Source organism: Electrophorus electricus, chromosome 18 (assembly GCF_013358815.1).
Source record: "Electrophorus electricus isolate fEleEle1 chromosome 18, fEleEle1.pri, whole genome shotgun sequence".
Classification (NCBI taxonomy): domain Eukaryota; kingdom Metazoa; phylum Chordata; class Actinopteri; order Gymnotiformes; family Gymnotidae; genus Electrophorus; species Electrophorus electricus.
The window spans coordinates 5,183,060-5,203,607 of record NC_049552.1 but is presented as its reverse complement, the minus strand read 5'-3'; the positions used below and the strand labels follow the sequence as shown (position 1 = coordinate 5,203,607).

The window sequence follows — 20,548 nt, the reverse complement described above, 5'->3', positions numbered from 1 at the left end:
TTTTAAATCTGATGCGTGCAGCTACAGGGAGCCAATGAAGGGAGCACAGCGGTGGAGTAACGTGTAAACTTCGGAAGATTGAAGACCAGTCGTGCTGCTGCATTCTGGACAAGTTGTAGAGGTTTGATGGCTCTTAGAGGAAGACCAGCACGTAGCGAGTTGCAGTAGTCTAGCTTTGAGATCCCAAGAAACTACACAAGCACCTGGGTAGTTTCCTGCAAGAGAAAGGGTTCAGTGTCGCCTTTCATGTGCATGCGAGCTGTATTGGTAGAGAAGCATACAGGTCCCCAGGGCTGCTAGTGGCTCACTCAGTCTCAGCACAGGAGGTGCGCTGGAGCGAACGAACGATTAGGAACGCAGACATGCAGATACGTGTGGAACCTGTGAAAGTAAGCGTGCTCTTCCTATACACTCTTGTGCACACACATGCTCAGCCCCTCCGTAAATACGTGTACATGCTGTAGCCTATCGGTCAGGCGTTCAGCACTAAACCAATCCAATTCCAAAATAATTGTCTTCAGAAGGTCTTGTTCCAAGTAGGAAGACCTAGAATACACACTAGATCTGCATTACGCAGCTGCTGCATTACACGCCTACAAGAGGAAGCCAGGCGTGAAAGTAAAACGACTGTATTATTAAATGTTGAGGAGGAAAAACTGCCTGTAGACTTCTGTTCCCTGGAATGACGCACACAGCCCTCACCGTTGAAGGATGTGTGTATTAACTTTTATGTGTGCATGTGTAAATGTGTGTGTGAATGAGCCTGGATGGGACTGGGCTTAGGGCCATCACGTGACTCCTTTTCCAGTTATAAAAACGCGCACACACACACACACACACACACACACACACACACACACACAGAGTCAGGGGCAATCTTGTCAGCCTGGTCTCACTCGCACTCCTTTGGAGTCTCCTGCCTCTGAACACAGGGGCCATGATGAATGTGGCTTCAGGGTAGCCTGTCTCCCATCCTCATCCATTTTCCTTAGTTTTCCTTCCACACTTCCAGACATGCACACACAACTAGGCACAATGCCTAGTTGCCATCAACACAATGCCATCAACAGTCACGGTATACACTAAATACACTGATCTTTAGTACATACACATGCTAACGCATTCATGCAAAAACACAAGCTCAGATGAACTGACATTTAAACGGACTTAGTGACTGTCTTAGGTGCTGTTAAACAGAACATTTAGGTTGGTATGATGTTAAACGCTGTGTTCCTATCCAAACCTGAAAACCAAAACACACTTTCTGCTGTATTTTGCAAGCTTGAAAATGGACAGGATGGATTCCCAGTTTTTCAGCACACATCCACAGCACACATCTCCAGTGTTAAGACTTTAAAAACTTGATGTTGCTTTTTCAGAAATGGGGAGCTGGTGTTGAAGCCTTGTGTGACCGTGTGTGTTTTAGATTTATTTGCACTGTCTTGTAACATCCATATGACATTTAAGCGCAACGTCTTCTTTCACGAGAAGCCAGCAAAGTGGATTTTCTGAAATGTAAAATAAATTTGATAAAACTTGACAGAAAGTAGGGTTTGTGACCATTGCATTTTATTTGTTGAACATGCATGTCTGTAGTGCAAGTTTCAGTTTCTGAGATTTAGCTGAGTGACGATACATTTTTAGTTTTTTTTTTTTCCATTAAAGTTGACTTTAATTAAGTCAATATTTGTGTTCAAGCCCAGTGGATTTATCAATAGTAAAGCTATCTGTTGTAGCATATGCTTTGCAGTGCATATGTGTGTCTGTCTGAAGGGAAACAAATTTTAAGATCTGTGTTGGAAAAACAGGGAACTTATCCTTGAAGTCTAATAACTTATAATTTAACCACAAAAGGTTTATGGATGAAGCACAAAATCATCTTTGCAAGAAAGTCACAATAACAGATAATCTAATATGCTGTATAATTAATGTGTATATATGTATATTTGGGGTGGATTGATGATGCTTTTGTATAGATTCTATGAGCAGTGAAAAGGTGAGATGTGGTTGAGGTTTGAAGGACAGCTGTCCCGTTAAGGAGCTCACACAGGCTTCCTAGACAGAGCTGAAATAAAAATTCACAGTCACAAAAGCCCACAAAAGTTGTTCCACTCTCATTATCCAGTGACAGTGACAGTAACTTTAGCCTTTGTGTGTGTGTGTGTGTGTGTGTGTGTGTGTGTGTGTGTGCCTGCTTCTGTGCCCAATGGCTTGTTTGGGAATAAAATCATTAAAACGATCCATTATGCAATGCACATGTATGTCGTACTTCTGAAACTACTACTGCTTGTGAAATGCATATACCTGTCTAACAGGGGAACATTGTGTGTCTGTGTGTCTGTGTGTCTGTGTGTCTGTGCACAATCCTAACTCTTAAAAACCCACACAATATGTAAACCATCTGCAACAATGTCATGCCATCTGAAAGCATGTCAGCTTCAGGAACATGCTGGTGAGCATTCTTGCAAAATTGAAAGCAGTGTACAAATAGTTGGCAATCGCTATGGAAACTCTGAGATGGTGATCCAGTGTCCTAACATATCTAACAAGCTCACAATCATCCCACTTTACTGGCCACAAACTCTGTGTGAGGCCACTGCTGCTCAGATACCAGAGACAGCTTGGGCCCAATCACTTGTTTGAGTAAAATCAATGGAATGGTCCATAATACAATGCACATGTACATCGTACTTTTGAAACTAAACTTGCGAAGTACATATACCTGCTTGAAATGGGAACATAGCACCTGTGTTACAAACAATCCACAGATCCATTGCTGGTTTGGCTTTCGATCCCTGGTGGGCCACCATAGACTCCTACTCTCTGGAACTCCTCATTTCACAAAGGTCCCACCAGGAGGGAGGGGGGAATTTATCACTCATTTTAAGATTTGAGAACAACAAGTGAAAGGAGATAATGTCACTGGGACAACCATTGAGAGCTACACCTCCTCTCTAGTGCCTCTTCTGTTCATCTAATTATGAGATCAGTCAGACCTGCCAGGCCACGTTTCATTGCTTATTTTTCCCTACCTCCTCCTCACCATTTTCTTGGGATTCAGCAAGCCGTCACATAACAAAAGTTACAAACTATAAACTCTCCCCGTGTGATGTTTCCATGTGAAAGGTTGCCGTGACGACGGGCTGAAGTTTGAGATGTTCTCCTGGGTCGAGCAGTAGTGGAACAACCCAACCAGTGTCCGGCGTCTGTCTGTCCACCGTGTGGGCTATTTTTGGTGGGCCGGCCTTTGCAAGATGAAGGCATGTAAATGTCCCTCATATGTGGAAGCTGAGGACAAGCTGCCGTGGGAACCAATTAGAGGAGCTGCTCTCTCACCATGGTAGTGGCAGAATCCCTGCGTGGTTGCCAAGGAAACCAACCTGCCTGGATGCCTTGCACGGAGTGTAAAATGCAAATGCTATTCCCAAATGTGGCCTGTCAGAATTCATCTCTCACTTTCCGCTGATTCTGTACAGTCAGTCTCAGCTCATGGTCTAATAATTTGCTATGTATTGACTAGCAGGAAGAGAAAGGAACACTATTTTAGTAGTCCTACTCTTTCTTAGGTATCTGTGCTGTTGTTTGGCACATTTAGATTCTCGTGGCTTTTTGACGAGTTCTGGAACTTGAATCATTTCATTTAGCAAATGGATATTACATGTGATAACTTGGGGTGGAGGGGAGCACAATGCTTTTATGTGAATGTAAAATGCAATAATCTTACACTCAAGCAATTATGTATTTAATCATTCTATTTAGGAGATTTGGATACCCATAAATGTGCATGTTCAGAACCAAGCAGGGATGGCGGCCACCAGAAAGCCACAGGTAGCTTTAAAGGTGCTGTGTGCAAGAATCCCCAGGTGTGTACCACACATTTAACATGAGCAAAATGTGGGTTGAAACCAGCAGCTCACTGTGTTGTTTTTAGAGAGCAAAAGGGTTTCATGGCATAAAGGGTCTTTTCAGAGACCTCTCAGGTTTTTCAATATAGGATGAACACATTTAGCTCATGTTAAATGTGTGGTACACACCTGGGGATTCTTGCACACAGCACCTTTAAAGCTACCTGTGGGTTCAGTGGCTGATTTCTGATGGCCGCCATCCCTGCTTGGATCTGAATTATAAAATACATAGTTGCTTGAATGTAAGATTATTACTGTTTATAACGCTGTGTAGAGAGTATTGATTTGTAGCCCATGATTTGTAGTTCTGTAGAAATTTATTTAATGATATTGTTCTGTGTTTTCTGCTTGCCAGCCTCAAAGTTGAACTGATATTGAACGGACTGAAATTGTTGCTTTTCATTGTTTATTTTATGTATTGTCATGTTTGCTTCCCAATAATTTTTCAGTTGTCTTACACTTTGGGTGCAGCCAATTATCTTCACATATGTAGTAGCCAATATATTAGATGTCTCCTCTATTAGACAGCATCTGTCTGGAGGGCTGAAGTCTGTACATGGATACTCCAGTGTGTTACATATTATTCACACTTACATTTGTCCCCATTTCTTATTGCTTTTTAGAAAATATGAATACTTCCAGTTTAGATTAGTAATGTTTCCCAGTGAAATAGCCGAGCTGTAGACCCCCTGTGTGAATGGCTCATAACAGTGGTCTTGGGCACTTGCATGTCACTTTCTCCACCTGAAATCACTCCACTGCCACATAAATGCAGCCTGCCCAAAATAGCCCTGCCTGCACTTTAGAGAGAGAGAGAGAGAGAGAGAGAGAGAGAGAGAGAGAGAGAGAGAGAGAGAGAGAGAGAGAGAGAGAGAGAGAGAGAGAGAGAGAGAGAGAGAGAGAGAGAGAGAGAGAGAGAGAGAGAGAGAGAGAGAGAGAGAGAGAGAGAGAGAGCGAGAGAGCTTCGGTAGGAGATGCTGAGGTCTCCATGACAACAAAAGTAACACTGAGCAGCAAGCAACCCACTTTGCTTGACGTTTATTGGAAGACCGACTTAGGACAGCCCTCAGTGAAGTCAAAATTGCTTTTATTCAGTGCTGGTTGTTCATTTCAGAATATTTGGAAGTGAAATTATGACTTAGGAAGCAGATGATATGGAGAACCTCACAGTGTAGACAAAGCCTTGGTCTGCAAGGTGTTCTTAAAGTGTAACTTTTTAAGTTCAAGTTTATTGTGTATATTTTCATTTCCCTTTCCATTGACCAGGCTTTACCTGTCACCCTGCCCAAAGATTGTATTTTTGTAAGGTGTGTGCTTTTTTTCTCAGGTGCCAAGAAGGTGACCAACAAGGCAACACTATGGTATGTCCCCTTCTCGCTTCAAAATGTGGACAAAATCACTGAAGTCCCTCCTATTGAGGTAAGACTCACTGAAGTAAAGAGTCTGCTTTGTCACGGTGCACCTCCATGACATATCAAATGTTCAATTTCAGTTCCCACCAAGGTCACTTGGGCCAAGTTTACCAGTTTATAGACCAGTTAACAACACAACATATAATTTTGTTTCAAAGCCACTATATGTATAATTAATATAAGTATGTATGCCATATTCTAAATATTTGTGTGCATGTTTGACATATACATTGACATGCCTTACTTTTGAGTGCTTCTAAGCCAATGTGTGACTGCCTTTTTGTCTTGGTTTCTGGCAGTATTGAGATTACATTTCTGAGAGTAGTGAAATGAAATGGTTTCAAGCGTCCTTGTGTAATCTTGAGAGCATATGGATGGCTTTGTTTTTGGTGTGCTACTGTTGCTCGCGGTCAGACAACACACTGTGCAAGGTCGTACCAGTCTTAGGGGCACCGGCTGGACCCTCCTACCCCCAGCTCCTCTGTGTCTGCTCAGCTTCATAATAGGGGTCTTGCTTTTGGATGGCTTTATGTAATGTATAACGTACAGGTCTTACCACACAGCAATCTCAACCCTCTTCTTCATTACTTTAAGTTCCACACATTTTGTCTGCCATAGTTTTAATCCATACTGTACATATAATAAGGCAGGGAATATAGTATATAGTATATGAATATAGTAAGAAGGGTGAATTCTGGGGCCTCTTTGTTTGTTCTGTTTGAGACTATATATGGTTTTGCTTTAGATTAACCTTTCTGCAGTACCATTTAGCTAATAAACGATGTGTATGTCTTGGGTCAACCAGCTGATCTGTCACTGTAGTTGCTGTTTCTTTATAGGATGTATGCTTTTGTGTGTCTGTTTCAGTACTCGAACCCGGAGCAGGAGGAGCTCGGTAAGAAGAGGTATGAGGCCCAGAAACTTGAACGAATGGAGACAAAAGAGAGGAATGGTGAGGTCATTGCTGCAGTCTCTGTTCCCGGTAACTCCTCCCTCGCTTCTCGATTCACTTCAAACATGTCCAGTCTCTCCATGCAGATACATGGAAATCTTTCGTCTATTGTGTCTGCTACAATATTGGAAGTTATCACCCATAGAGAAGCTAGCAGGCATATTAGTTAACTGTTTTAGACAGTGAACAAGGCATCAAGCATTTTTTCATAGCTGTTTTATGGTCATTAAATGGTTATATCTGTCTTCTCAAGTGAGGCGTCAGTGTGTTAGGTTAATGTGATTTGCTTTAAGACTTATGAAAGTATCTGTTTAGTATACTGTCATTGGATTACTGGTCCAGATTCATAACACCTGACAGTAACCACGCTGTGCCACATAAAATGTGTGACATGGTATTTAATTTCTATTTGTTAAGTCACAGTGTCAGCTTATTGCTGTGGTAAAATACCTGTGCCAAAAATCAAGATCAGTGTTAAAGACCTGCGCCGAGAGAGGCGATACATTTTATGAATTTAGCTCACTATGTTTTGTTATGCAACACCTTTTGTGCTTAGGTTACACATTCATCTGTGGCTCCCCTATTTATGTACATTAAACTTGAAAATTTACCAATGAATTTAACAATTCAATAGCTGACAGAACCTCAAATTTACATTATTACACTAAGTGCTGATAATTCAGTTTCCCTAATAATGTCTTATAATTGTTTCATTTGTTCTTCTCTTCTCTGGACACCCACAGAAAGGCATACAAAAGGTAAGTATCTATTTTTAATAAAACCCACTCAAATAAAAATGATAAATCTAATTTAGTACTGAGATAAGGCTTCAAAGTTCTGGGTTTTTCACTCTGTTATTATTGAAAATGGATTGCGCATGGTTGGTTAATGAGTTTCCAGCAACAGACAATTTATTTACTCTGGATTACTTCGTGTTTCATAAAGATAGAGTTTAACAATTCTGTGTGGAAAATAGATGTTCGATTTTAAAAGGAAAAAGATCTTCTCTTCAGTATTTTCAATAATAGTCGTGTGTGTGTGTGCGTGCATATGCGCGTGTGTGTCTGTGTCTGTCTGTGTGTGTGTGTGTGTCTGTGTGTGTGTGTTGCAGAGCCCTATACTGTTGGATTTAGCCAGTCAAGTCTCATCCACCTGATTGGCCCTTCAGACTGCACTCTCCATGGCTTCGTGCATGGTGGTAAGCACCTCGTACGCAATATTCCCTGCATGCTGTCCACATGCCGCCGGCACGTTTGAGGAGCAAATCCAATAGTTCCCGCCCTCACCTGGTTTCAGTGGAGAGAAGGAAAACAGTAATCCAGAGTGGGAATATAGACAAGGAATGTAGAGTGTATGAGTATGGTGCGGTGTAGAGTGAAGAGGAGATTAACTCCTCCTGAAACTTGACATGCCATGTCCAGTAACCTCCTCCACTCTGATCACATGCATAGAACTGTGAAGTCCAAGTCACTGACCTGAACGGGTTACATAAACCCCACTACTGGGCCAGCTATGCACGGCTATGTCTAAAACAGTTAACGTATAGCATCCTGCGTGTGCGTGTGCGCCTGGGTGAGATAAAAAGAGAGAAGCTAAACTGAATCAAAATGACTAGACAAACACTGACTATTTATCTTCTAACTGAGGAGATTACCTGTTTAGGCAGAAGCTGTTTAGAAGAACTGATAACTGTGGATTTTTCCTTGTTGTTCCTTTGACATGCTTTTCAACAGATTACCGAGCCATATCAAGATCTAGGCAGTAATCTGAAATGTATTTATTAGTAGGAAGCTAAGTATGGATTTGAAATAAGAATACACACACAGGTCTTGTATTACTTTCTTGGTGGGATTTTTCCTTGAGTTTTGTATTTCTGTAGTAAATAACATTATCAAATTTCAAATTTCAACATTATCAAGTTTTTCAAATTAAAGCGAATTCATGGGGGTATTTGGTTCCTACAAAGATATAAATTCATGAACACCTTCTCCACACCCTCACCCTCTCACACACTCCCATCCACACCCACCCCCACACCCCCACCCCCTTTCATATGCACACCCTCACCTACACAATATACCCGATGGCACAGACGAGGCACAGAGTGAGGGGAAATGAGGCATCTGTGTCTCACCAGTCACATCTCAAATAGAGGACATCATTCATTTTGGGGATAACTCATCAGCTCCTAGTTCAATCAATACTGTGCCATTCCATTCACATTTGTACCGGCAGATATTTCACTTCCATATGGCAGGTTCATAAGGTTGTCGAAAGGTCACATGATTTGTGGATATAGATCTGTAAAGATTAGTACTTGTCACTTTCAGGTGGTGGTCCATGGTGGTAAATGACTGTGTGTAAACAAAAGCATATAACAAGGAGAGAACCGTATAAACAGGGCCAGAGCACCCTGGGCTTTTTCTGCCTTGTCCAATGGGAACAAGAGCAGATTGCCTGTGGCATTTGTGTTGTTCAGGTTAAGTCTTCTCATCAACAGAGGTAAAAAAAAAAAAAGAACTTGTTCTTTCAAGGAGAGATACAATCAACCCGTCTTATATTAATGCAGTTTTGTAAGGAGAGCATTACTTTGCAGCAACAGTCTAAGAAAAAGCTCCTGTGCCATTTTTTTTGGGGGGGATTCCCATTCCCATTCCCATTCCCATTCCCAATCCCAATCCCATTCCCAATCCCTCTGCTGGAGGTCTTTCGAAAAAACAAAGAATTACTAAGTACCGCGACAAACCCGGCTCATTTATCGAGCGCAGAACTGTCCGTAGTCAGCAGGACCCCTCTTCATTCTCCTTCCTCGGCGCCAAAGTTTTGGCTGTTGTCACCAATTCAGACCGATCCCCAGACATGGCTGGGTGTGATTAGGGAGCAGACAGGAATCTCAATGAGAGGATGCTCACAGGTATGTAGGAGCAGCAGTCTGCCCACACTCCCCATGTCTTCCCATAGCAAGTGACTGTGAGTGAGGCAGGCTGGCAGTTACGCTGGTAAAATACCATCAGTTTGCACACAAGGGTCCCGTGTAGCCTAATGCAGGCGTTGTGTATTTATCGTTTGAAATCTGTCCAATTTCAGGATAAGGCTAGGACTGCTCTTTGTTTTAGACTTTAGGATCTCCATCTGAAAGTGACAATGTCTCAGTCCACACGAGCGCGAACGAACAGGATCCTGCATCTCTCTGCACTGCTGAGAATAGAAGCGAGCGTTTCCTTCAGTAGCTCTTGCTAGATGGTTGACTATGTCTCTGAGAGTTGGTGCGGGGGGAGCATGGGCCGCTGTGTTGACACATCGTTTAGGTATTTAGGATTGGGAAGTCTAAGTATAAGCACCTATAACTGAAAAGATCAAAACAGCCAAATTGTACTTTCCTTTTTTTTTTTTTTAGTTTTGCAGGGTGTGTGTATTTTAAGCACGTGATGATAATATCTCCTCATCTTTACAGTTCTACAGGGTGGTGTATTTTAAGCACGCGATGTTAAGATCTCATCTTTACAGTTCTACAGGGTGGTGTATTTTAAGCACGCGATGTTAAGATCTCATCTTTACAGTTCTACAGGGTGGTGTATTTTAAGCACGCGATGTTAAGATCTCATCTTTACAGTTCTACAGGGTGGTGTATTTTAAGCACGCGATGTTAAGATCTCATCTTTACAGTTCTACAGGGTGGTGTATTTTAAGTACGTGCTAATTAGACCTACTTTATGATAGTTTTTGTAATCCTCCAAACCCTCTAACTGTAGTTCCCTTCATCTAGAATATATGTGACATTTTGTGCTTTATACTAAGGTTTTATATTGAGATGATGTACACAAAAAGAAAATCCTTAATGGCCAGTCTGACAAACGCTAACAGATGCAACTAGAATAATGACTTAAGGGAATCAGAGAACGCATGCAGGTCATAAATTATCCCTAGCCATTCACCATGAAACCTTCTGTGGAAACATCATTACAAGAAAACAGTACCTCATCCAAAAATACTGTTGTTGCTAATTATGAAGGAACTGATTACCACTATGAAAATGGTGTAATGTTTACTGTAGTGCCTGCGGGCGTTTGCAGTAGCGTTCCCGGGTTTATTCCAGGATGGGCCTCAGTCTATGTTGGGAATGCAGTTCTCACTCTCGTACTGTTGCGGAGAGCGCGAAGCCGCATTACCGTGAGGCTGGCCCAAGCTCTGTGCTATTTGTATTACAGTTTGTCTCACACTTTCTCTCCTCCATATGGAAAATCTCTCTACTCTGTCCTGCTTTTGCTTGGTAAGGTGTAGAACTTACCTGTTCTCCAGAGTGTACCTTGTGAGCCAAATGGGACAGTGTTTCTTTTGAAGTATTTCCAAAATCTGCATTACAGAGTAGTAATGTAACTCTCGAGTGCGAAAAGTCAGTATGTTTGTAAGTTGTGTAAATTGGTATTATGTTAGTGGGGTTGTGTCCGCTAATATGGTGTTGGGTGTATGTAAGAACTTTGCTCTTAACAGCACTGTGCTAACCTAAGCTGTTTCCCAGTTGACCTTTCATACTCTATTTCACCCTGTTCTGCAGCCATATCTCATTCACTGTTTGGTGTGTGTGTGTGTGTGTGTGTGTGTGTGTGTGTGTGTGTGTGTGTGTGTGTGTGTGTGTGTGTGTGTGTGTGTGTGTGTGTGTGTGTGTGTGTGTGTGTGTGTGTGTGTGTGAGAGAGAGAGAGAGAGAGAGACTAAGAGCCAATCCATGTGTAAAAACATCGGAGAAAAATGAATAGCTCACTTACATCAATGTATAGGTCCCGTTAAAACGTCCTTGGGTGAGGATGGCACTCCTGCTGCCTGGGCCCAATCCATCCACTTCAAATTCCTCTGCTCCTCATCTTCTCCTCCCTCTAACCTCCACACCTCCCACACACTGACAGGCCTGTGGCAGCCTTAACGGTGTTGGCTCCAATCGGTGGAGCTTATTCATTAGCATTCGCTGAGAACGGGTCAGAGACGGGTCATTGCCATTTCGACCTGATTTGATTAATGGCTGAACGCAATGGGAGGGCCGAGGGTTACTCGATTTGTAGGCGCTTGGCGAGGTGATGTCAGCAGGGAAGGAGCGAGACGCCCGCGCGGGAATGAAGCGTCTTAGTCTCCTTCGAGATGCAAACTAACGAAGGAAGCACTGCGGTTGAGCAGAAATGTTTGAAAAATGGAAAAGGAAGCTGATAGTGCTCGCAGTTGTTCCAGCGGGTCCCTTTACCCGAGATGTAACGCGCAGCACTGGACGAGTGTTCTTTTGGGCTGTAAACAGAGAGCGTCAACAAGGAAACAATGCACAGGTGCACGCAGTCAATAATCAGGTGATTGGGCAGGGGGCAGGTGAGCGGTTTTTGTGTGCGTGTGTGTGTGTGTGTGTGTGTGTGTGTGTGTGTGTGTGTGAGTGTCAGTGGGCGTGTCCCTCGGGCAGGTGGCCTGGCGTACCGTGACAGCATAGTTCTTCAATAGGGCATGAGAAGGGGGCGGGGCTTGGCTCCTGGGAATCTACCCATCAGCAGAGTTTATCCAACCCTCCCAGTCGGACTAAGCACGGCTCTCAGGGGTATCTGAACATGTGTGTGTCAGATTAGCTATGCTATCTCCACGAGCAGTTCTGCCTATAGCCCGAAAACAGATTCAGAAGAACCAGTGAAACAGATTTTTAGCTTTTACGATGAGAAGTGCTTTGAGAGATTAGTCCATGAATGTGCATTTGAGGGGTCTAGAGAAAAATAGGCTTGCAATTTGCTATTTTGCTATTTTGTCAGTCCGGTTACCATGAGCACAATTACAATATAATTCAAAAGGGTTTATGAGAATAGATCTGCCCTAAATGATCATACCAGATGGCTATGTGCATGACACCTTATTGCACTCACCTCTGTTCTGAAGCATTATGGTCAACACCAGGAAATGCATGTTTCACGTCTTTGCTGGGGACAGTGTTGAGAGTTTGTGCTGGATGTCAGTTCTGCAAAACAAAGAGCCCAACCCTCAAATCTTGTGCTTTAAACCCTGTTAAATAGAAAGCAGTCTCCCCTAGTATCAGGGAGTTAAAGTGAATTTCACTGAGAAGGGGAGGGAGTGCTTGCTCTGTCAGAATACGGAGTAGGCTGGAGTTCAGCATGGTGCTGTGGATTGATGGACAGCTCGATGGGGGCTATGACCAGGCCAGCATTGGAGAAAATAACACATTTCCCCCCGGAGCCTTTTCACACAGCTGGGTCTCTGTAAGGACATCTGGCATGCGTACAGAAACACACACACACACGCACGCACACACACACACACACTCACACACAGAGTCTCTTTCCTCCTCTTTCTCATTCTCTTCCACACTCTGTATACCTTCCTCTTTGTGTGGCTCACCCTTCCTCACCCCAATCCACTGTAGCAGACAAAGGTGGTCAGAAGCTCCCGAATGTCCTGAATGCTTTTCTAAAAGATCAGAGAGCGCTCGCGCGCGTGTGCATGTCTAAGGGAGGGAGGTGATGTCTTTAGGTTTGTGTCTGGCCCCTGGCAGCCACCGGTACTGGACACAAAGCCAGCACGTCTGTCCGGGCTACGGCCGACATGCCTCTCGGGAAACAAATGAGTCTGTCTCCTCGTGTCTTCCTGTCTGCTCATCTCTTTCGTCTCCCTTTCTTCTTTGTCTCACCGATGCGCTTCTCGCTCCCGCACCCGGTTCGTCTTTTGTTCCTTTTGTGCGCTCTCTCTTTATTTTTCCTCTCTTTTCCATTTCCTTTCTCGTCCCTTCTTTTTCTCCTGGTTTTCGTCCCCTTCTTGTTGTCCTTCAGCTGAGCGAAAATGAGAATGGCGAGTTAACGAAGAGCACGTTGGCACACGTGTGAGTAGACACGTGAGAAGACGCGCGGAGGCTAAGCGAGTGTTTAAACGTCCTGAGCTCAAATACCACCGGCAGGCTGCTATAAATAGCCACCACGTGTAGGCATGACAAGGGCCACCATGTTGTACCATTGTTATAAAGGTTGGTTAGACTCAGTGGAGCAGCGTTTCTCACTTTTTTACGAAGTTCGCAAATGAAACCCCTGTGAGCTCTAACGTAGCATGGAAAACCACCTCTGTCTTAGCTATGGAAATGGGCTTCAGATCATTTCCTGTCTATCTTGAACAGAAGTGTTAGGAAAAGAGCCAGGAATAACGGGGTTTTCTTGTCAGCTGACTGCTCACGTGCTGAGACAGTGTTAAGCACGTGTCACAGCTGACTTCTCATTTGCTTGGACAGTGTTAAGCATGTGGTCACAGCTGACTGCTCGCATGCTGGGACAGTGTCCCGGATCTTGAAAGACAGTGTGTGAGTGCTGTCACACTGCCTTCACCACAAATGAAAGTGCAACACAGCCTCATTTTCCTGGTTTTCCAATAAGCCAGTTAAATAAGCCGTTTCCCGCTTTTCCTGGTGAATCGGGTTTTCATGGTGAATCAGATTTTCCTGGCACTATACCAAAAGAACCAGCTGTACAACCGCTTTCCCAAAAGACCCAGCTGTACCACTGCTTTCCCAAGAGACCCAGCTGTACCACTGCTTTCCCAAGAGACCCAGCTGTACCACTGCTTTCCCAAGAGACCCAGCTGTACCACTGCTTTCCCAAGAGACCCAGCTGTACCACTGCTTTCCCAAGAGACCCAGCTGTACCACTGCTTTCCCAAGAGACCCAGCTGTACCACTGCTTTCCCAGGAGACCCAGCTGTACCACGGCTTTCCCAGGAGACCCAGCTGTACCACTGCTTTCCCAAGAGACCCAGCTGTACCACTGCTTTCCCAAGAGACCCAGCTGTACCACTGCTTTCCCAAGAGACCCAGCTGTACCACTGCTTTCCCAAGAGACCCAGCTGTACCACTGCTTTCCCAAGAGACCCAGCTGTACCACTGCTTTCCCAAGAGACCCAGCTGTACCACTGCTTTCCCAAGAGACCCAGCTGTACCACTGCTTTCCCAAGAGACCCAGCTGTACCACTGCTTTCCCAAGAGACCCAGCTGTACCACTGCTTTCCCAGGAGACCCAGCTGTACCACTGCTTTCCCAGGAGACCCAGCTGTACCACGGCTTTCCCAGGAGACCCAGCTGTACCACGGCTTTCCCAGGAGACCCAGCTGTACCACGGCTTTCCCAGGAGACCCAGCTGTACCACGGCTTTCCCAAGAGACCCAGCTGTACCACGGCTTTCCCAAGAGACCCAGCTGTACCACTGCTTTCCCAAGAGACCCAGCTGTACCACTGCTTTCCCAAGAGACCCAGCTGTACCACGGCTTTCCCAGGAGACCCAGCTGTACCACGGCTTTCCCAGGAGATCCAGCTGTACCACAGCTTGTGGGGGCAGGGCACACTCTTGATCAGCCTTGCCATGCTCATGTCCTTTTTGACCTCACCTGTCTCCTCACTACACCCTGATGCTTTTATGCATTAGGAGATGCTAGTTTAGCAAAAGTGACTCTGGAGAGCCTGGTACACTGAAACTGCCTGCTACACTGTTATATACCCTGGTACACTGAAACTGCCTGCTACACTGTTATATACCCTGGTACACTGAAACTGCCTGCTACACTGTTATATACCCTGGTACACTGAAACTGCCTGCTACACTGTTATATACCCTGGTACACTGAAACTGCCTGCTACACTGTTATATACCCTGGTACACTGAAACTGCCGGGTACGTTGTTATTGCCCGATACACTTAAACAGCTGGGTACACTTTTGTGGTCTGGTAAGCTGTTGTAGCCTGGTACACTGGTAAATAGTTGTAACCTGGTGCACAGGTACACTGTTATACCAGTGTACCAACAACAAAATTTGTATTTTTCACTTATTACTACTTCCTGTTTATCGACTCATGTCCCTTGTCTGATGAACAGCCTGCAAAAGGCTACGTAACTCCTAGTGGAAACTCTTTCTGTTCTGAAAATCCATCAATGTTCCAAGGTTCCTTAAGTTCATTTTGGGTGATTCTTAGAAAGCTTACACTGGCCTTGCTTGCTTATACAGAGGTTTGACTGAACCTGTGTGTGTCTGTGTGTGTGTGTGTGTGTGTGTGTGTGTGTCTGTGTGTGTGTGTCAATGTTTGAGATGGGAAAGATGGTTGAACAGAGATGGCATGTATCTGTTTGGACAGAGAGGGTGTTCTCAAACCTTAAACAAATGAGTTCATAAATGCATCTGGATTTTCTCTAGTTAAGCTCCTCCAGAAATGATTATAGTGATGGGGAAGCTTATATCCATCATTACTGTGGTGGGGGTGGGAGTGTGTGTGGGTGGGTGTTAGAGGCGTAGCTTGCATTTTCACTAAGGGTGCAAGCAGGAAACACTAGATACAGGCTACAAGAATTGCATAAAACCTACACTAAACAAATACATAGAACTGTAAATGTCTGAGCAATCATGCAATAACAATTGTTGCTACTTCTGTAAAAAGCAACAACAGTGAAGGTATATTGATGCTAACATGTTCATTTCAATTGGTTGTCCAACCAAAAATGTCTTTAAGGTGATAAGAAGCAGTAGTTGGACATGACTAGTGTAGCGGATTGGAAAATATGTTTATTTTCGATATGTTTAGTTCTAAGCAGAGTGGTAGAGTCTTTGGAAGCAGCACATTCACAGCTGTTTGTACAAGCAAAAGTATAAATGAAAATAAGCAGAAACTGTGTATAACTTATTTATTAAATGAAAAAGCATTTGTTATGGTTTTACAAATTCTGCTTTCTGGAGGCTTCTGTGCATAGTTTTCCATGGGTGCCCATTGAAGCTCTGCTTTCGGTGTGTGTGTGGGTGGGTGGGTGGTTGTGGGTGTGTGTTACTCTCATTTGGAATCTGGTTACAAATTTGGCACCGTAATCTTAAACTGGGAGTGGATTCTTTGACAACTGAAAACACACGCGTAGCTTAAGTTACGAGGCACGCATGCCTTTTTTGTAACTACCTTTTTGGTTTCTCGGGGTCACTGATTTCATTTCTTTCTGTGTGTGTAACAAGTGATTGATTTGAGCTCGTCTTAGTGATTATGGTCATGAAGGGCTCTGGGGCCATTTGCTGGCTATGAGTCAGCTCACCATTGCTTTACGCTGCACACATGAAGAAAGCAGTCCCAGGAGGCCCCTGTACGACACTACTTCTGGAGCACCAGGAAAGTCAGCGGACAAATATACATAACGTGGGCCTCCTCGAGCCATTATGTGATGGTACCCCAGAACGGGTTGCCACGGTAACAGTTCATTATGAAGCAGTTCAGTTCAAGCCGTTTGATTATACCGCTGTGATTAAAACACAGTGCAGGGGAAGGGGGTGAGTGTGAGAGATGAAGAGAGGCGTGGGGGTGTACATGTTTCAGTGGCAGAGTGGCACCGAATTTTATTTACAAGCCATAAGCACGCTTGTTTTTGTAGGCAACAAAAATGCCTGAAGTTGAGTGGAGAATTAGTCAGGACAGAAAGCGCATGGCAGAGAATGCCAAGTGGTCATGCGGAGGAGGACGTCTGTCATTTTATATGGCTGTTCTGGCCTTAGTGCATTGTGGGAGAAGATCTGGCACCAGTCATCACAGGGAATGATGATGTCACGTGCCACCGGACCCTCCTGTAGTGGCCTTTACCCCCCAGCTGGGCGGTCAGCTCTCTGCCTGGCCTCTCCACAGCTCGGGGCCCCCGTGGTCCTCGCAGCACTCTCGCCACCGGACAAGGCCCCTCAGATGGCCCCGGCCACCGTTGCGGTCGCCCCCGCTTGGGCGAACGGTTGAATTTCGCTCAGTTTCCTTGGGTTTGTAGAGCTTTGAATGAAAGTGTGAAATGATCTGGAAGGAAGGAAAATATATAACATCAAACAAAAAATATGTCGTCAGATATAAAATTAAGCTTCCGTATTTCCTTTAAATTTAATGTTTCCTTTGAATTAAGTTGTGTGACATGAAATAAACAAAAAAACAAAGACCATTATCAGTATGTCAGAGAGACATACTGTTCACCTTAACATAGGCATGTACAGAAAGATGAAAAGATGAGCTTTCGTAAATTGAAATAACATGGTTACGCACCTGACCACGTCATCCGTCCTGGAAATGTCTCGTTATTATAAGACGTCAATTGCCTGTAATTCATCGTTTGAACAGCCATTGTTCTTCCCAAGCACAAGAGAACATTTCAGACCCTCAGACGTCGAGCAGGAGCACAATTGCTCCAAACTGCCGTGTTTGATGTAGCAAAGCTGTCTTTAAAGGAATGGCCTACCGCCCACTTCAGTCAACTCGTTTCAGTTCAGTTTATGAACTCTTCTTTATAAACTGTTTTACATGAATACTTCAAACCAAGATGTTAACCATAACCCCAAGCAGCTGCCCTTGGGAGGTTGAGGTGTTGCTAAATGGGCCTCACCAGCTTCTACTGATTGTATTTTTGTGTCTTTTCCTTCCTGAGATAAGGATGGTCCAAGCTTACATGGTCCAAGCTCCTAGATGTCATGGATAAATTAAATTAATAAAAACATTTATTTTTCTGTCTAATCTATAGTCATTTCTTTCATATCTAAGAGTGCATAATGCTGAAATAAATTAAATTAATCTTAATCAGTGTAATATTAATCTCAACTTTATTCTGTATGTAAGCCTTTTGCAGTACAATTCCACTCAATGCACTTTCTGTACTGAACAATGCAGTATGAGCCTTATACAACCACTGTAAATGCACATAAGTTTGAGTTTAGGGTTCAAACATTACCCTCAGTTAAAGTTGAGGCAAGAAATTTGAACCATCAGACAAGGCTTACCTGTTTTCTAAAAAATACAAACAGTTTGACCATAAGAGCATGTGATCACATTCATTACTGAATTGTATTTCCTGTCCTTTGTGTTTGGGCAGTAGACTTGTGACTCAGGTGGCAAAACGCCTCAAGACTCTGTTCCAAGCGCGTGTGTGATCATGGGCTCATGCCCTGTTGTGAGCACACTCAGACAAGTGTGATCATGACACCACTCACACAAGGCTGCAGGTAGAGGCCACTATCGATATCAGAATGACCTCACCCATTGCTTACCCTTACCCCACGCCCATTTTATTATTTGCCCTCTCTTCTGGAGGCAACATCATCAGTAACGGCAAAGCGTCAGCCACAAATTGTCGAGAAACGTTTCGTGAGGTAGTGTGTAGATTTGTGTGTGCGTAGAGTTGTGTGTGTGTGTGTAGGGTTGTTGATTTTTTTTTTCTTCGTTTGTTTGTTTGGCGGCATGTGTAAATTGAGGAGATCTCACTTCGAGATGAGAGTCCCGATGGATTCACCTCACACTCTGTGCCAGGGCAAAGCCATGTCTGTACTTGTAGAGCTATGGGAACATTATTAAATGAGCAGCCCTGGCTGTGTAAAACACAGGGCATTTCTGTAGGAAACATTTGGCAGTAGCATGATGATAAAGTTAAATGAGTGCATTTAGCTTGCAAAGTGTTTAATTTAGTTACTTGCTATTATCGCACGGAAGCCATTGAAGTTCTTCCCCACTAACCATTTCAACTATGGCACGTAAAACATTATCTCTCTGCTTTTCGCTGATTAAGATGTCAGGAGTGAAGGATTGCATTTTCATTTAACTGCAAAGGCTCACGGCAGTGTTGTCTGAGCTGGTTTCCCCCCATGCAACCTTCGGGAGTGAAAAGTCAAACTCAAACAAACTTGCAGAAGACTGAACTGTCACTAGCCACAGGGAGCATGCCAGCCCGAAGGCTGACGAAGAGAATCAAAGCTCCGCAAATCCAAACGAGCTGAAATTCCACTCTTTTGATATCGCTGAGCTCTGGAGTGTTTGGAGAGGTTTGGTTCAGCTGCTTCTCCTCAAACCAGTGGGGATGAGGAGTCCCCAGCTGATCTCGACAGCGAATTTGATGAGCCCTCTCCACGAGCCGCCTTTTGCTCGTGATCAGAACACGGCTACCTCTGCTCTGGGCCGGTCACAGAAAGGTTACCACTGCGTCTGAATTTACTGAAGGGATTGTTATTGTGACACTCCAGATGTAGTAAAATCAGGATTTGTTTGCCGGTAAGCAGGGATCTAATATTCCCGAGATACATGTTGGGTAAAGGCAGCTGACGTACAGCCAAGTAGTGATGCTACTGTGGAAATGTGCAAGTTTTTAATATACTGTTGCAAAAGTATATTTTTCTTTCTTTAAAATAATGTGTTCATCTGGCAACAAGGGACTAGATGTTTTAACTTAATATAACAATAATAAGAAGAATAGTAGCAGTAGTAATGATTTTATTTATAAGCAACTTTTAAAATATCCTAGGTCACTGTACATACAGTAAAACGGCAAAGATAAGATGGGCATGAGATTGCCCAGTTGCCACGTGGGGCTAACAGTCAAGAACTTCTCAATCTCCCAGTCAGGTTATTTAGCTTTAAGATGTTTTGGTCATAAATGAAAGGTAAGAGTGCTTTGGACTGATATGCACTCTCTTCATTTTGAATGAGGTTTGCCTCTGCCTTGTGCTTCTGACAGCAAAATCAATAGCATGCAGTATATTTTTAGAATACTATATTGTGAAAAAGAGCCTGTCTGAACTCAGCTAATGCCTGCATTCAATACCATGTCTTGGAAAGGCTATTATAATTAAAGTCCATATAGTGTATTTTGTTCTGTGAAAGATTGTATACCTTTTTACTTTTTACAGATTTGTCAACACTGTATTTGGAGTTAGCATTAAAAAATTGCTGTCTAGAAGAGAACAGCACGTGTGATCTAACTTTTTACATAAAAACAAAAGTCTGGCATAAAAAAATGGTCTTATTCTTGCAGCTGGCAGGTGGGGTGACCATTAGAGCATTCTAGAAAATTTCTACAGTGAGGGTTTAGGTGTCTTTGATCCTAATGTATGCAGTCTACTGAACATGAGCGACCAGCCAAGGCGTCTTGGACGTGGTCCGTTTTCGTGGCGGAACGTGCAGGGAGACAGATGGTGAGGTCATCACAGTCATGAATTCCACCGCCTCCCCCCCACACCAGATGAGACTAAGGACGAGTCAAAACATCTGTTGTTGTCGTCACGGAAGCCCGAACAAGACCTCATACGTACTGCTCAGCCTCGCCGGTGAGGACGGCCAGGTCTCAATGGCTTGGAGATCTCTCCATGCAGAATCCATAATTATGCAAAGCCTAACACTGAAGACAGCTGGGAACAATTCAGACAGTGTAAGCTAAGCCCCCTGTAGCTGGACTAAATTGGCTTGTGGAGAAGTGGGGACTTGCTGACTCTCGGAAAGAGAAAAGAGAA

The 20,548-nt window shown here is 43.9% G+C and overlaps 1 protein-coding gene across 5 annotated transcripts in view; it reads left to right on the top strand.

The window, feature by feature from the left end:
* The window catches only part of acot7 (acyl-CoA thioesterase 7), a 51,451-nt gene that overhangs the window by 9,223 nt on the left and 21,680 nt on the right, over positions 1 to 20,548 (top strand). For 4 of the 5 annotated variants that reach the window (XM_027011265.2, XM_027011264.2, XM_035536003.1 and 1 more), the window contains exons 4-7: positions 5,233 to 5,324; positions 6,185 to 6,299; positions 7,013 to 7,027; positions 7,381 to 7,467. In XM_027011265.2, coding sequence (XP_026867066.2) covers positions 5,233 to 5,324; positions 6,185 to 6,299; positions 7,013 to 7,027; positions 7,381 to 7,467 — 309 coding nt within the window. The remainder of the gene's footprint in view (positions 1 to 5,232; positions 5,325 to 6,184; positions 6,300 to 7,012; positions 7,028 to 7,380; positions 7,468 to 20,548) is intronic. The other variant, XM_035536002.1, reaches the window with a different exon arrangement.